Below are 16346 nucleotides of genomic sequence, written 5' to 3'. Positions count from 1 at the left end.
TCTCAAAAAAGTTGGGACAGGGCTGAATCTACCATTGTTTAGCATCCCCTCTTATTTTAACAACAGTCTGTAAAGGTCAGGGAAGTGAAGAGACTGATTGGTGGAGTTTTGGAAGAGGAATGCTGTCCCCTTCTTGTCCAATGTAGGATTCTGACTGCTCAACAGTCCTGAATCTTCTTTGCCAGATTTTTCATTTCATGATGCGGCAAATGTTTTCTATTGGTGAAAGGTCTGGACTGCAGGCAGGTCAGTTCAGCACCCAGACTCTTCTGTGAGGCAGTGCTGTTGTGATGGATGTAGTATTGGTTTAGCATTGTCTTGCTGAAATACGCAAGGCCTTCCCTGATAGAGATGTTGTCTGGATGGGAGCCTTTCTTGTTCTAAAACCTCTATATACTGTCCAGCATTGATAGTGCCTTTCCAGATGTGTAAGAGAGATGCAGGCTTTTCAACTGTGTCCTGATAACAAGCTGGATGGTCCCTCTCCTCTTGAGGTCGCAGTACACAGTGTCCATGTTTTCCAAAAAGAATTAAAACTTTTGATTTATCTGACCACAGAACAATTTTTTCCTCAGTCCATTTTAAAAGAGCTTTGTCCCAGAGAAGATGACAATGTTTCTGGATCGTGTTGACATCTGGCTTCTTCTTTGCATGATACAGCTTTAACTTCCATTTGTGGATTGCAGGGCAAATTGAGTTCACAGACAGTGATGTCTGGAAGTGATCCTGAGCCCATGCAGTGATTTCCAGTACAGAATCAGGCCTGTTTTCAATGCAGTGCTGCCTGAGCACCCAAAGATCACAAGCATCCAATGTTAACCATTGGCCTTGTCCCTGTGTACAGGGATTTTTCCAGGTTCTCTGAATCTTCTGATGACATTATATACTGTAGATGGTGGGAAGTCTTCACGATTTTACATTGAGGAACATTTTTCTGAAATTGTTCCACAATTTTTAAACATAGTTTTTGTAGATTTGTGAATCTCTGCCCATCTTTGCTTCTGAGAGACTCTCCCTCTCTAAAATGCTCTTTTGATACCCAACCATGTGAATTAGTTGCACATTTCTTCTCCAGCTGTTTTTTTATTGTAACACTTATTTTTCCAGCCTTTTGTCGCCCCAGTCCCATCTATTTTGAGATGTGTTGCTGTCATCAAGTTCTAAATGAGTTAATATTTTCATTAAATGGTAAAATGTCTCACTTTCAACATCTGATATGTTCTATTTCTATTATGAGTAAAATGTGGGTCTATGAGATTTGCAAATCATTGCATTCTGTTTTTGTTTAAATTTGTATATGTTTTCCACAGCGTCTCAACTTTTTTGGAATTCGGGTTGTAATGTTGGACTGAAGGACAACTGCTGTATGCAAATGATGTAGAAAAATAAAAATCTGAAAGAAATGGGGATACATTTACTTCTGTTTACTTGCTCACGGTTATGGGATAGCATGCTTTAAAGAAATACTCCATTTGCTGCACCTGTAGCATACAGTAGATTACCATGGACCATATTTTAGCTGTAATTTAAACATGTTAAAACACACTTTAAATACATGACAATGGGCATCTGCTTCATTTTTAACCCTTAAAGCCAAAGCTTATTTTATAAGTCCAAACAGGGCATTCCAGCTGGAGTTAGTTATCATGTTATGCAGTATTATATAACTCAGCCCCATTGTTTTGACATAAGTCATGAATATAAATCTATTTGTTTTGTAGTTTTTATTATGTATTTGTTCTTTCACCACAGTACCCAGCATGTGTTGCACAAATCAGCATGTATGACAGCCATCAGGAATCTGTGTGGTGTAAACCAGTTCTGACTGCTAGCTTAGCAACTCATCTAAAGGCCAGTAAATCAACCATGATGGCATTAGTGTAACTCTAACTTCAGTTGTCAGACAACGTCAAGGAAAACATCAATTCTATAATTTTTTTTAGCATAACATTGATGCCAAAAACAAGTTTTTAGCTACAGAAAAGAAATCAAACTGAGGTAATAAATTTAGATACCCAGGTACACACTTAAAAAAGATGGTTTGTCAAGCAGTCTTTAGTAAAGCCAACGCTTCTATCGAGAAGTTTTATATTGAACTGTTTCATGCTTAATTGGTTCCTCCATGGTGAAATGGTTCTTCAGAGTGTTGTATATGGCTCTGTATATAACCTTCTTGAAAATAAAACTCTTTTTGAAGCCATATAGAACCATTTTCAAGCCATATACAGCACACTCTCCATCAGTCGGAAGAACTATGTTACCATGCAAAGGAACACTTCAGTGTGAAATGGTTTTATATAGAACTCATGGCTCTAAACAGAATGATTGCCTTTACTAAAGAACCCTTAAAGAACCATCTTTTGTAAGTGTGACTTTGCAAACTTTTCAGTACCTATCCTCCTTATCTGGCGAGTCATTTCGGTAGTTAAGTGATCTGATCTCTTCATTCTAATAATGATGTGAGGACAATTACCACAGTAGCGTGGCTGCAGTAAGATTCTTGGCATTAACTATGTGGTGTCCTTTTGCATTTGCCAGCTAGCAAAAAACAGCCTGCCCCCAAACATCCACCATTAAAATAGTTGACGTTTATCCCACCTTCAAAATACATCATCAGAAGGTAGCTTTTCTAGCCTTTAAACCAGAAAACCTCACTCTAGGTACTACTGTGGCACCACTGTTGGTGCCATGTAAGCATGTTTACATTAGATATAGCAATATAGCAAAACTATAAAACGTTCTAAAAGAAACATTATAAAAAAGTTTTGAAAGTGATGAACTGATGTGTGAATGCACATGTAGATTATGAGTGGAAAAACCCTTTCTCTCAGCAAAGATTGAGTAGAGGGTCATTCTAGCACCTTCCGCCAGGTTTCCTAGTCATTCGTTTACCTTCAGTGATGGATGTCGAGCGTCCAAAGCCACAGAGTGTTGTTGAATGATGTCATGCTCTAAGCTTCAGCTCAGTAGTGAACTAAATAGCTTTCAACACACCCATCATCTGGGCTCTGGCACAGGCCATAGCACGAGTAATGGAATCTGTCTGCCCTACATCGCAACAGCCACCCATTCATGTTTTAAAGGATCACAATCACCTTCATTTCCTCTGTCAGACAGGGCAATTGTGAGATGGACACTTGGCTGCAGTGTGAAATGGGAAACAATCAAAGCTGGTCAAATAGCTCCTTTTGTTGTTCCAGCGAATGGAGTGCCAATAGTTTTCCACTCACCCCCTCCTTGACTTCTACTCAGTGTTTGTAAAATGACTGCCATTTGAAGTGATCTTGTTTTAAGTGGCTCTGTTGTAAGTGGCAATTGGAGCCTGTTGCTGGGCTGTAATGTCTGTTTTTTGCAGTGTTAGCATGCGGTTGGGCTGCGAACAGGGATGTAAAAAGTCTTGTGTTGGGATAGCAGAAACAGTTCAAAAACAGCTGTTGTTTTGAGAGGCACCCCTTGCCAAATTTCTTATTTTATTGATTCTGCAGTGAAAAGAAGTAAACACTCTGCAGCAGATTATTGCATTTTCTTTATATTTGAAGTTTTTTATATTTGAATTGCAATTTTAAAATAGAAAACAATAAAAATAGTAATTGTGACAAGTGCAAAAAATACTGAACACTTTTCCAGCATCAGAACATAATTGAGTTTTTAGGCCTTATTTGACTCATTGGGAAAGGTTAGGCAGGACAAGATATGTCCTAAGAAGTGTTCAACTGACACCAGTTCCAGAGCATAATAAATTCTCTGACTCTTCCAACCTTGTGCTAATTTGAGCTAATTAATGGCTACAAAAAGAAGGAGGCTATAAAATATATCAAAGCACTTCCAGATCACAATTTCCACTGTTTGAAATGTCATTAAAAACGGCAGTTAAAGGGCACTGTGGAAGTCAAGACAAGATCAGGACGACCAATAAAACTCTCACATAGAACTGCTCATATACTGGCCAGAAAGGCAAAGCAAAACCCCCATATGACCCCAAGGACCTGCAAGAAGGCTTAGCTGATACAGGAATGCTGGTGCACCGTTTACTTGCACAAATGTGATCTGCATGGGCCTTTCCTGCAACTTCATAACTGAAGTCAGCAGCTGCAAAACAACATCTAGATAAGCCGAAAGCATTTTGGAAACAGGGACTGATGAAGTGGTCACAATTATCAAAGGTATGTTTGTAAAAAAAAAGGAGCAGCATTTGATAAAAAAGAACATCTTGCCAATTATTAAGTCCCTATGACTGATCTGTTATGTTTCGGGGTTGTGTGGCAGCCAGGAAACATCGCATACACAGATGGAAGAATAGATACCGGACAATGGCTACTCAGTACTGACTTATTTGGGTGCCCAAATTTTTATACACGCTACAACTTCTATTCTATTTCTTAAGCTAATCACATATAAAATAAAGGTGTATTAACTTGCAGAAAATGCTGTTTGAATAATTTGTGACAGAGGTTGTGTTTACTTCTTTTCGGTATAAAAAATCAACTAAATATGTAAAAAGTAATGCTCACGGACATACAGAAAATCTGTATAAAATAAATTCCTAATTAATATGTTTGGTTACAGACATATGAGTAGCACAAGTGATGTAAGTCAGTAAACCAAAATAACAAGTAACTGTGATTGCACTACTTTATCCTGAAAAAATCTATCACTTTACTTGATCATTTAATCAATAAAAATGATCAATCTGCTAGAGCTACATGGTAACGTTAGCCATGCCTAGCATACTTCTTAACACTGATCCTCTGACACATAGCCCATAGATTTTATTTTGGCCAAAAAAATGAGCACATATTTTATTGATTCCAGCAGTTTTATCCCTCTTGCTGTGTGTGATTGGTGTTTGTGATTATTATTATGTATTTGTTCTGTTCAGGAGTGCTGCAGTTGCTGTGCATTGGGTCTGCATTTAAGGTGGGATGGTGGGCACTGTGAAGCCCCTCATGGCCTGAGCCACTCCTGCACTCATGCGCTCAAAACCTGCTGCCTGGGGGCAGATGCATCCAACCAGAGTGTGATCAGAGAGAGGGCACAACCCCAGCCCACCACCCCACCAAGGAGAGGTATTTCAGGACACATCCATGCAACTTTAAGCTCCATTGATTGCAAATTACAGTCTAAATTGTTGACATCGTGTTAAAACATGAGTGGTGTGTTTAGCTTCTTTAGCATTGTGAAGCTAGTAGATAATAAGTAATGGAAAGTTATGGCTACGAGATTTAGCTTCCATAGTTGCAATTTGTGTAAATTATTACATGATTAAATCGCTTATGTAATAGACTTGATTATGTGGGTTCTTACATAATGTAACACACTGATGTCTATAAAAATGGTTTTATGGACAAATTTTAGAAAAAAAAATGTAATAAGGAAATAATATAAAATACAACTTATATCAATTGTTTTGCAGAGTGGAGCAACAATGTTCAGTATGACTTTAATATGCTAGCATTTTCTACTGTTTATGCTTCCTGTGTTACTGAGCTTCTTCATAATTGTGTCATAATTTGAGTAACTGTTACTCTATTTGTTCATTTATTTATTCCCAGTGAATGTTTGGCCATTAAATCAAAGTTGAAATCACGTAAATGATCGGCAGTTGCTGGTTGAGTTGAAAATACATCTGAATTTATCGGTTATATAGACGCCCGACAGAATCAAAGACTGAAAGGCTTAGCTTTAGTGGTTAAAAGACATTGAAACAATGTCCAAAATCAAGTTATTTCCTGGAGCAGTTCAGAGAATATACCAGATTTCTTCATCCGCCACATTTGTAGTGACTTGTCAATAATGGTAGATTTGATCAACACGCTTTTTTAACTTTTGTAGTCAACTGCAGCTTATGCTGTAGACACAGTTTAACTTTGCTTATAATTTGCACAGACATTAATGTTAAATATTGCATAATCCTGGCAGTAATTAACAGCATAATTATAAAATCATAACAGAAAAATGTGTGGTGATGTTCAGTGAAAAGAGCTTGTGGTCTGAGCGGTGCCCTGATATTTACAATGAACTGGTAAAGGTTATGGAATCTAGATCTATTCTGTATACTAGGAAAGGGCAAAATCTGCTGCTGACAGCTTTAAGAGAAGACTGCTCAGTTTGGCTCACTGATCTTTCCCTCTGAGCCAGTGTGGAGTCTACTGCCGGCTGTCGAAAATGTCGAAAACTCGCAGATATCCCGGTCTGAAACAGCAGACATACAGTATCCACGTGACGGTATTTCTTCTGTTATAAACCTGCCACTAGTCAGAGAAAGCAGAGAAAACTCTGATAGCCTGTGGAAAATGATACACTCATAGGCCATTCTTGGAATTCATTTGAGGCTTAAAAACTGGTATTCTTTGAAAGAGATGTTTGTGATACCCTGCAGATTCCTGCATCTGATACCATAAGAGCCACAAAGTCAGGCCTATTCCTATGCCAAGGAGATCATAACGCTATCTAAGCTGTCTCAGAAAGTTGCTGAAGCATGAGCAGGTCTATTTTGTTTTCTTTCACCAAAGCTTACAATGAATAGCTCCTGCAGGTAATCCCTGTGGAAACATTTAATCAGCCTGCCCATTTGGGTTGAGATTTGGACCTAGAAAGCAGGTCTTGCTTTAACCTCTTGCATATTTGAGAACATGTGTTGGAGCATCAGCCCTAGCATTTCCATTTGTTTTTAATTAGCACTTTGGATCAACCCCGTAATGCTCGGAATTATAGAGTTGGAGAAGGGCTGTGTAGGCAGAGGATGGACGACTCTACATCATGATAAAGATAGCTGGAGATTAGCAATTTAGGATTCTGACAGCTATAAATCCACAGTGCATTGACTCACATCTGCAAGTAATAGTGCATGTTGTTAGTCCTAATTTGGTGAATTCCAGTCATCCACAAATATTACACTTCATGACTTCAGAAGTTGACCATTCAGTCAAAAGAAGGCAGTTTCAAATTGTCCAGGTTGATTCATGTAAAGGTTCCGTTCTCTAGTAGGGATGTGTAGTGATATCAGAATCTAGAAGAAAATAATTACGTTGCACTGATGTTACAAACCTATATTTAACAATGCATTGCTGTGCTCTAGAAGGCTACAATGAGAGACTATACCAAATTGTCTGCATTGTATAAATTTTACTAACTAGTAACCTTTTTCAAATAAATAATACATTTCTCTGTAATGCTAATCAGTCAGTTTAGTCCCATACTCTGTATTTTTTTATATATTTTTACCAATTTCTTCCCAGTTTAGATGTGTCCAAATCCATCTGCAGTTAGGACCCCCCCAGTCACACAATACCACCAGTGCTAGGAGGGCGAAAGCTAATACAGGCTTCCTCTGAGACCTGTGAAGCAACACTACATCTTTTTGAACTGCAGCTAACGCGGTGTCATTAGATGGCTGAATGCATTCACAGGAAAGTGGCAACTGGCAGTTCTGTTACATCAGCTAACAGACGCCTGCACTGACTGGCATCACGCTGAGTGATGTGCTCTCTTGGACTCCTGGCCATAAACAGCTGTGGCATCACCAGGGATTGAACTTGTGATTTACTGCCATATTCTATATTTCATAAATTTTAATGTATTATCTACATTGGACAACTTGTGTATCTGCAAAAAGACACCCGTTATTTGCAGCAAACAACAGTAACATTAAAAATACATAAATACATGGACTCATGTGTCCACAGCTAGGCTAAGCTTGGTAGACTAAAACTTTCACCGTATCATGTTGGCAAACAAGTCAAAACATTTCTTTTTGCCCGACTTAATGTCTTCAAAAGTGGTTTCAGTGAAACATTTTGTGCATCGAGTACATCTGACAAAACTAAATCAAAGGGCATTTCTGAAACAGTCATTTTGAAGAAAGAATATGAGCTAACCCGAACATTTCACTAGCTAGCTTGCTTTTCTCATGTTTTTGGATTTACTCTGAAAGTTGAAAGAACCCAGACTAGATAGATTTGGAGGACAGATTTTAGAGGGACACACCCTTGTTTAGGCCACAGTCCAGCAGGAAAGGTTTAACAGGTTGTCTCCAGACATGTATTCCCGGTATGACATCACATCTGGCTCTGTGAGACTAATGGACCACATGCACAGAAAAACACAAAATGGGTTACTCCTTCTCATATAAAATAGGTAGAAACGTGCGTCATATTCCACTCGACTGACAAAGGTTTGTGTTGTTGAGAGACTTCCTTTAATGAAAGATACAGCAGTTAGACGGAGGCACAAGATGATACACATTTGTTATATAGGTTAAAAAAAAACCTTCATATTAAATCTAATGTGGTTTTTTTTTCCTTCAAACATTCTGAGAACATGGTGCTTGGCCGCCTACTTATAATGTATATTATTTCACATGAAAAACATGACCGAGCTGTAATCAAAAATGTCAAAGTCTAAACATTTTTGCAATTCAAACTTTGTGTACACTCTTAAAAACCCTTTTTTTACTCTTTGAACTTGGTGGGGAATCTATTGATTTTTAAGCTGTCTGTATGATTAAGACCATTATGATATAAACAAAGTCTCTCAGAGTGGTTTGATTTAGAAAAATTAAAGCGCTTCCACTTTAAAACTGTAATAAAATAATGCTGAAGTGTAAAATTGCCAATGGAGGGCAAGAATTCATAAATTAGGACTCACATAATGCATGTTTTCCTATAGGTATTATATAAGTTATTGCACCACTGATTTGTAGCTGACAGAATCCTGAATCAATATGTAATGGTAGTCTTTACGGAGGTCAACTATAGACACAGTGTTGTCCTCTCCAGTTTCCGCCAGTCCAGACAAACAGGCCATGTCCCTGGATGAGGTAGCAGAGGCAGAGAATGCGGTGGAGAAGGTGGAGGAGATTGAGGGTCTGCAGGATGTGAATGAGTGTGAAGTGTATGAAGGCCAGCTGTGCCAGCAGCAGTGCATCAACACACTGGGATCATACTTCTGCGCCTGCCTCCCCGAATACATACTGCAGCCGGATGGCAGCAGCTGCCTGAAAGGTAGGTGTTACAGCCCCCAGCAGGCCTGCACCATATAGACAAAACCATACTGTTATTATGTTGCTACATATTGCAATTGCATTGGGCCTTGCCCTGTTTCAAAGGTGCACTGTTGAATCAATAATGCAGTATGATTAAAGGGGAATTCTGTTGATTTTATGAATGATTCACTCAATGAGATGTAAACAAAGTCATACAGAGTGGTCTGATGTGAAATGCTACATTGTAGAGAAACTCAAATATTCTTTACAGTGGTGGTGATGAGAACTTGGGGCTGTGATGCCTTCAACACTATTATAACCAATATTTAAATGACCAGTGGTGACTATTTTGCCTATGAACACCCTGCATGTGTTTCGATGAATGGATTATAAATATGTTTTAGGCCAAGACCTTTTCAGAAGTGTCATAAAACAATGTTTCGCACATCAGGCAGTGTATTAATAACCATGTCATGTTATAACTTTAGGTGAGGGAGCTTTTTCTTTTGCTTTTTTTCCTACTGTGAACATTTCTGACTCTGTATGTTTCTCTACAGTGCAGCATTTCACACCAAACCACTCTGTTTGTTTGTATCGTAACCGTTTCATTATGGCAAAACTTGGAATCAGTGGATTTCCCCTTTAAGAACCATCCTGTATTATTTTGACCAAAATAGTTTGTTTCCTACTTTTCCTAATAGTGCTCTCATAGCACACAGTGAAAAACACACCGTTAGTTAGAAAGAGAAAGAGAGAGGGAGGGAAGATGGAAGTAAGTAAGTAAACAAATTTTATTTATAAAGCACATTTAAAACACAAAAGACACAAAGGGAAGAGGGAAGAGGTATATTTAGAGAGGGAGACCCCTGAGACCATAAGACACAAAGTGTGTATGTGTACGTGCGTTATTCTTATTTAAGTGTATTGGTCTTCATTGGAAAGCTTCTTATGCTGGTTATTGTGACTAGTTCCTTCCTCTAAAGTCTCTCAGATGGACTGATAATCATCATTTAAATAAGACTAGGAAACACTTCCTGTGTTGATAAGTCTGTGATTGTTTTTTTAAGGTCATGACCTGAATGACAAAAAGGCCAACAGGCTGACTTCGTACTCCAAAGGTCTAATTCTCACTTATTATACTATTATACTAATAATATATACTGCTCAAAAAATAATTACTATTTAATATAACTGCACAGATCTCTATTCTTAAATGAGAAGAAATTGGATCCACCAAGACTAAAATCTTTCTGGGGGGAATAAATCCCTGGAATATGGCCAAGATGAAATTTCGGAATTAATTTGACCATAGCTGTTCAGTAATAGTGTGGAGATTAGATTCTGTGACATTGTTTGCTCTGCAAGAATGTGGCCCCCTGTCTGATGACTCGTGCTGTAGAATTTGTGAAATAACTAGACTTATATGGCACTTGTGAACATCCTATGTCCTGAATGTTTTATTATCTGTAGTTTAAATAGTTTACATAGCAGGTAGTCATTCTCACGAAACTGCTTCAGAGCATGTCCATACATTTTTGAGTGTGGTCATGCAGGTAAACAATATTCATCAACTGGAGCTCTATATGGTAAAGTTTGAGAAGTTCATTTTTCTATTTTTAGGTTTTTTGGCCTTTTTTTACCTTTTATTCTAATTACCACAGTGTGTTCACCAAAATTTTTCTCATTGCCGATTTTTATCACATTTTTTGCCTTTTTTTATCAGCTGTTGAATCTCTGTTCTTTAATGTTTTCCTCATAAGCTGCAAGAAGATGAACCAAAACAGCATGTTATTTGACACAAGCAAAAAGAAAAACGTCAGTGTGAATGTGTTGCGGTATTGAGATAAAAATGCTAAATATTATATATTAAGTGTTTTGTTATGTTGTAATATATATATATATAGATATACTTTATTTATTGAAACTATTTTCATATAGTTATGTTTTAATTAATAGCTTCAAAATACTTGACCTGACAACAGCATACAAATTATGAAAAGAAAAGCTGTCATTTATCTTCAAACTTGACTGTGTTTCTGTAATGACAACTTGGTCACAAATTACAAAATGCTAAAAATGAATATCAGTTCAGGTTTATTTTGAATTATTCAACAAGGCACAATTGTTTGTATATCAAAAAAAAAAAGAACATGAAATTTTAGTCATTTACATTTTTCAGTCCAGTGGATCCCAGGATCTGTTATGTTCTGGAGAATAACCCAGGTGTCATGTTGAGTTATGTTTGTCATCTTGCAGCTCTTTTTAAACCTTGACAACTGATATGATTAACTGTTGGGCCACTACTTCCCTCAAACAAGCTTTCTGCCAAGAAATATGTATCCTTTTCTATTCAGGATCTTTATTTTCAGTAGGCCTGGAAGTGGCACCTTCTGAGCAGTCCTGAAAGACTTACTGCAGTAACCTCCATTCTGCTTGAATGAGGCCTTTAAATAGACAAGCCTGAACAGGAACGAAAGGCAGGCCACCTTTTACAGTAAATTATAGAGAGGCTTACATCCCGGAGTGATGCTGGAAAATGTCAGGAATGGAAAACCATGGATCTTCCTACAGGTTTACAGGCATTTCCCCTCGCAGACATCAAATGTTCCGCTGAAGCACGTTTAATCCGCCGCCTGTTCTTCTGTCTGTTGATTACATCTCAAACTTATGGCCCTGTTCCTCCCTCCCTACTACTCTAAATGAGATAACTGGAGGGATGTGTTACATAATTGCAGTCTTCCTTCTGTGTGCTTGGTTTGGGTTTGCGTATGTGTGTGTACAGTGACTTCAGAAAAAGAAAACAGTCTAAAAGAGCTCGACTCTCCCACCGCCAACCCGAGCCCAGAGAAGATGCCCACCACTCCACCCCCTGACCTGCTGGACCCTTGTGAAGGTAAATAATTCACACCGCACCTGAGAGAGCACAACACAGTTCATGTTATTTCTGGGTTAGCTATAGATGTATTTTTTTAAATGTTCTGAGGCTTCAGCTCCACCCTGAGAGGCCACTGAATGCTCAGCCACACCACAAAATGACACATTTCCCCGGAAACAAATTGTCCAACTGTAACTGTCTGGTCTTGTTATTCAGTTCTGATATGTAAACAATGGGTCAGATGTAGAAACCCAATTCTAAAAAAAAGTTGGGACAGTGAGTAAAATGCAAATAAAAACAGAAAGCACTGATCCTTTTTGGTCCTTTTGACCTGTACTCAGTTGAAAACAGCACAAAGACAATATATTTAGCTCTTGTGTGGCGTTCACGTCTGTGGGACCCAAGTTTGCAAAAAGAAAAAAATTGTGGTTTATTATTACTTTAATCTCAGATTCCTTGGCTTTTGCTGAAGAAAATATAAAATAACACATTTTCAGTGACCTCACTCTGCACACCCCTTATACATTTCTATTACACGTGGTGTTGGAGTGAACCCGCGGGGAATAAAAGTGTGGAGGTGCTGTGTCCCTTCATTCTGTTCTCCTCCTACTTGGCCTGCTGTTAGTGTGTGTCTGTGTGTAGGTGTTTGTATATGTGTGTGTGTGTACAAGTGTTATGGCTGTAGAACAATAATGTGTGCTTCCCCCAGACACACTTAATAATAAAAACATGAACAAGGGTTAATGTTTCAGCCTTTTAACTTTGACATTTTTTGTATATACATTAAAAGTTCAGACAGGGCCATGGTTACCACTGAGTTATATAACCTTTCCTTTTAACTGTGTTTAGTAGTCATTTGAGAACTGAGGACACCAACTGTTGTAGTTGGGAAAATGTTTGTTCTTTCAGTCTTGTCTGATATAAGCTGCTCAACAGTCCAGAGTCTTCACTGTCATAGATTGCACTACACGTTTTCAATGGGAGGCAGATCTGGACTTCAGACAGGCCAGCCTAGCACCGGCCCTCTCTTAGGTGTTGATACCTTCAGACATATGATGCATCTCTGTTTTGTTTCTGTGAGAGCCCGGCCCAGTGCCTTCCTGCTGCCCACCTCTACCCAGCTGTGGTGGGATGTCTATTATATGGGCGCTGCCCTTGTATTAACAGATACTGACGTCAGAAGGCCACTCTAAAAGGTTAAAGATCAAGGGGCAAAGGGAAACATTACAATGCCAACTAATAAATCGGTCAACTGTTATCTGACCTATGAAGCACTCTGGACTTTTCCTTTTTTAATATCATCACCATGCCAACTGTTGTGGTTCTCCACTAAACAGGAAATGGCCCTTGTGCGCAGCGCTGCTCTCCAGTGGCCGGGCAACCTCTCTGCTCTTGTTTCCCAGGATTCTCTCTGCTGGCTGATGGACACTCTTGTGAAGGTATAGCAAATTGCACCATAAATCAGCTGTTCATAAAAAGTACATTGTTTAGATTTGCCTGGATCAGAGGGTACTATTCTGCCAAAGGCACTGCCCCCTTTACGACACAATTGGATTAGTAAGGTCCTAACAGGTCCTGGAGGATTTGGTCCTGCACAGTTTGGTAGGGCTGTAAGATTAATCATTGTAAAAGTCCTATCTGTCTAAGTCTGTCTGTCTGTCTGTCTGTCTGTCTATCTATCTGTCTATCTATATTTGTTCTACATCAAACATGTGGCTCAAAACAGCATTAAAATGTCTTTACATTTTACATTAAAAATTACTTAAAAAGCTTTTAGTTGAATTTGCTGACACAGAGACCCTGAAAATGCAAAATTATTTTTTTTACTGGAAAGTATCCTGAAATCATTGAAGAACATTGAAGTTCAGTAAAGCCTATTTTTTGTTGTTTGTTGTCTAATTGAGGTCCACCCTGCATTTGGAAAAGTAAATGGCCTTTATTGTGCCTCATTCAAATTCAGTCCAGGCTAAAGCACTCCACATAACTTCAGTGTAAATGGGCAGTGCTAAACTGTAGGTGGAATAGGTAAGTATATGTAAATGAGTTTGGTGTCTGTGACACTCACAAAAACAATTCAAACCAGACTGTTTTGCTGATTAGTTTCCATCTGTGGACTGTATAGACTGGGGAGTGGACAGTACATTTTTTTCACAATAGTTTTACAATAACTCTGTTATTTAAAAAGTGGGGAGTTATTAAAAAAGAAATAGAGAAAAATTCCATGATACGGGCCCTGTAAGAGTGCATGAGCTGTAGTATCATCAGATGGAGCGGTGGCTTTATCTGCCTCTATAGAAGGACATTACCGTAACACTCCCAGATTGGTTAACGCCATATGAGGTGGAAATTTAGACAGGAGGTGAGAAATGATGATGAGGATGTTTAAAAAAGCATTTTTTGGATGCATGCAGGTGTGCACTGAACAATAATACAAACACACACAAACTCATACAATGCATCCAGTGTTTCCTCCACTGAAAGGGCAGTGCTCAGTCAGTCAGGGAGAGCAGTGGAATGTGCTCACAGGCTGCTGGAGAAGGTCTACTGCAGAGTCCCAGTGTCACGCCTGCCAAATAGATCCCTCACCACCCACTAATCCTTCCCCCTCGGTGACAGACCCAGCACTGCCCTCTGCACAGCAGCACACTCTCCACTTAACCCTTTTCTCTTTCTCTACTAAGTGCTTGGCCTCAAGGGAACGAGAAGAGCTACCCAAGCAGAGCTTGTCAAAGCCAGTAGGAATATACATTTACAGATTATGCCCATAAACTGCTGTTCTGCTAATGCCTGGGAGAAAAAATGCTGCACACGGCTAAGCTGGTGACTGTATAAATTCTCAGTATTGCTCACAAGTCATGTATTGTTTGAGGATTACGCTGCTGCGTTGCTCTCAATCCCTTTCTGCGATGGTGAGCCAGCCAGGAGGAAAGAGCAGGGGTTCACTCACTCTCTGATTCTGAGAGTCAAGCCTTACATTGGAGCTGTACACTTGGTAGAGCTGGTCTCTATCTATCTATCTATCTATCTATCTATCTATCTATCTATCTATCTATCTATCTATCTATCTATCTATCTATCTATCTATCTATCTATCTATCTATCTATCTATCTATCTATCTATCTATCTATCTCTATTTCTCTTCTCCTGCCTTTCTCTCTCTTTCTCCTACTTCTCTTATTTTGTTATTTTGTCTCTCTCTGTATTCTCTCTTTCTTCATTTCTCCAGTTCTCTCTTTGGTCTCTTTCTCCTATCTTCTGCCCTTTTCGCTCCCAATTCTTTCTTTACTCTCTCTCTCTCCCTTCTCTTTTATTTCTTTCTCTCCCCCTTCCATTTCTTGATCCCTTCATTTTTCTCGTTCTTTGTTCTCTCTCTTTGAGTTCGGTTTGTTTTTGTGAAAGTGATTACAGGTTGATGGTCTGACTCATAATTAAATAGGTATAACAACTAAATACTAAATACATACATATTTATAGATGTATACAGTACTGTGCAAAAGTCATGGGCACTTAATAAATAGTTTGACTGTACAAAACCATTCATTTTGGCAGTAAGTGTGTTTTTTGCCGGTAAAACACACTATGATATTAAAATAAATATAAACAATGCAGTAAATCAGTAAATTGCTTTTTAATACATTTCATTTATAGCAGTTTTTCATATACAGTACTGTGCGAAAAAAGCAATGCATTTAAATAATAAAACACTAATTAGCCAAACTAGGTATTGGATGAAAACTACAAATAATACTGGGCTGCTGTGAGGAAAAAATCTTTGGCGTGGTGCCATATGTTTAAAATCTTTCTTTGAATTCCATCTTTTGATGTGTTGAGTGTCCATGAAAATAAGAGGTGAATGCACATATATATGTATGTATGTATGTGTGTGTGTGTGTGTGTGTATAATATATATATATATGTATATATATTCAAGTTGAGGTAACGTTTGCACATTTAAATCATGTAAATTCCACAACTTTTTAAGTGTAGTCTCCAAGTTTCCTATTGCTGTCTAAAAGAGCTGCATGCTGCCTTTACTGTTGGATGCACTGTGATAGTTTCTGAACAAGTGTGCACACACATTTAGAGCACAATTAGCATTGCTATGGAAATGCTGATTACTTATTTCTTCCATTAACCCCTTAAATAGCCAGGGTCCATCAGCAGGCCCAAAGGTTTATCACATACCTCTGTAACATAAGAATAGCTCAGCCAGTTTACCACTAAAAGGGCCACATTAAAAAAATCTCAACAAATCTGTGGACCAGAGAAGATCTATATTTTTGTTTTCTCGCTAGTACCCAAGCAGACCATTGTTTATTAAAATATGCAAAAACTTCAACAGCAAAATAAATGCACTTGTAGTAGACCTTCAAATATTACATGAATGCTTGAAAAATGTAAAGTTTATATGTCCCCGTGAACACCTGGACTCTTTTCTTTGCTGCAAGTTCATTATGACTTAGGCTCATTTTCTGAGGTGCTGAGCA

General features: G+C 38.4%; 1 protein-coding gene across 2 annotated transcripts in view; it reads left to right on the top strand.

Annotated features, from left to right (window-relative positions):
- Positions 1-16346, top strand: part of LOC108427783 (fibulin-2-like) — a 58849-nt gene that overhangs the window by 27277 nt on the left and 15226 nt on the right. For both annotated transcript variants that reach the window (XM_017698258.2, XM_017698256.2), the window contains exons 5-8: positions 4880-5066; positions 8778-9002; positions 11766-11876; positions 13196-13297. In XM_017698258.2, the coding sequence (XP_017553747.1) occupies positions 4880-5066; positions 8778-9002; positions 11766-11876; positions 13196-13297 (625 nt within the window). The remainder of the gene's footprint in view (positions 1-4879; positions 5067-8777; positions 9003-11765; positions 11877-13195; positions 13298-16346) is intronic.

Source organism: Pygocentrus nattereri, chromosome 9 (genome assembly GCF_015220715.1).
Source record: "Pygocentrus nattereri isolate fPygNat1 chromosome 9, fPygNat1.pri, whole genome shotgun sequence".
Lineage (NCBI taxonomy): Eukaryota > Metazoa > Chordata > Actinopteri > Characiformes > Serrasalmidae > Pygocentrus > Pygocentrus nattereri.
Note: the sequence above shows the minus strand (reverse complement) of the source record. Positions and strands in the feature narration are given on the sequence as shown.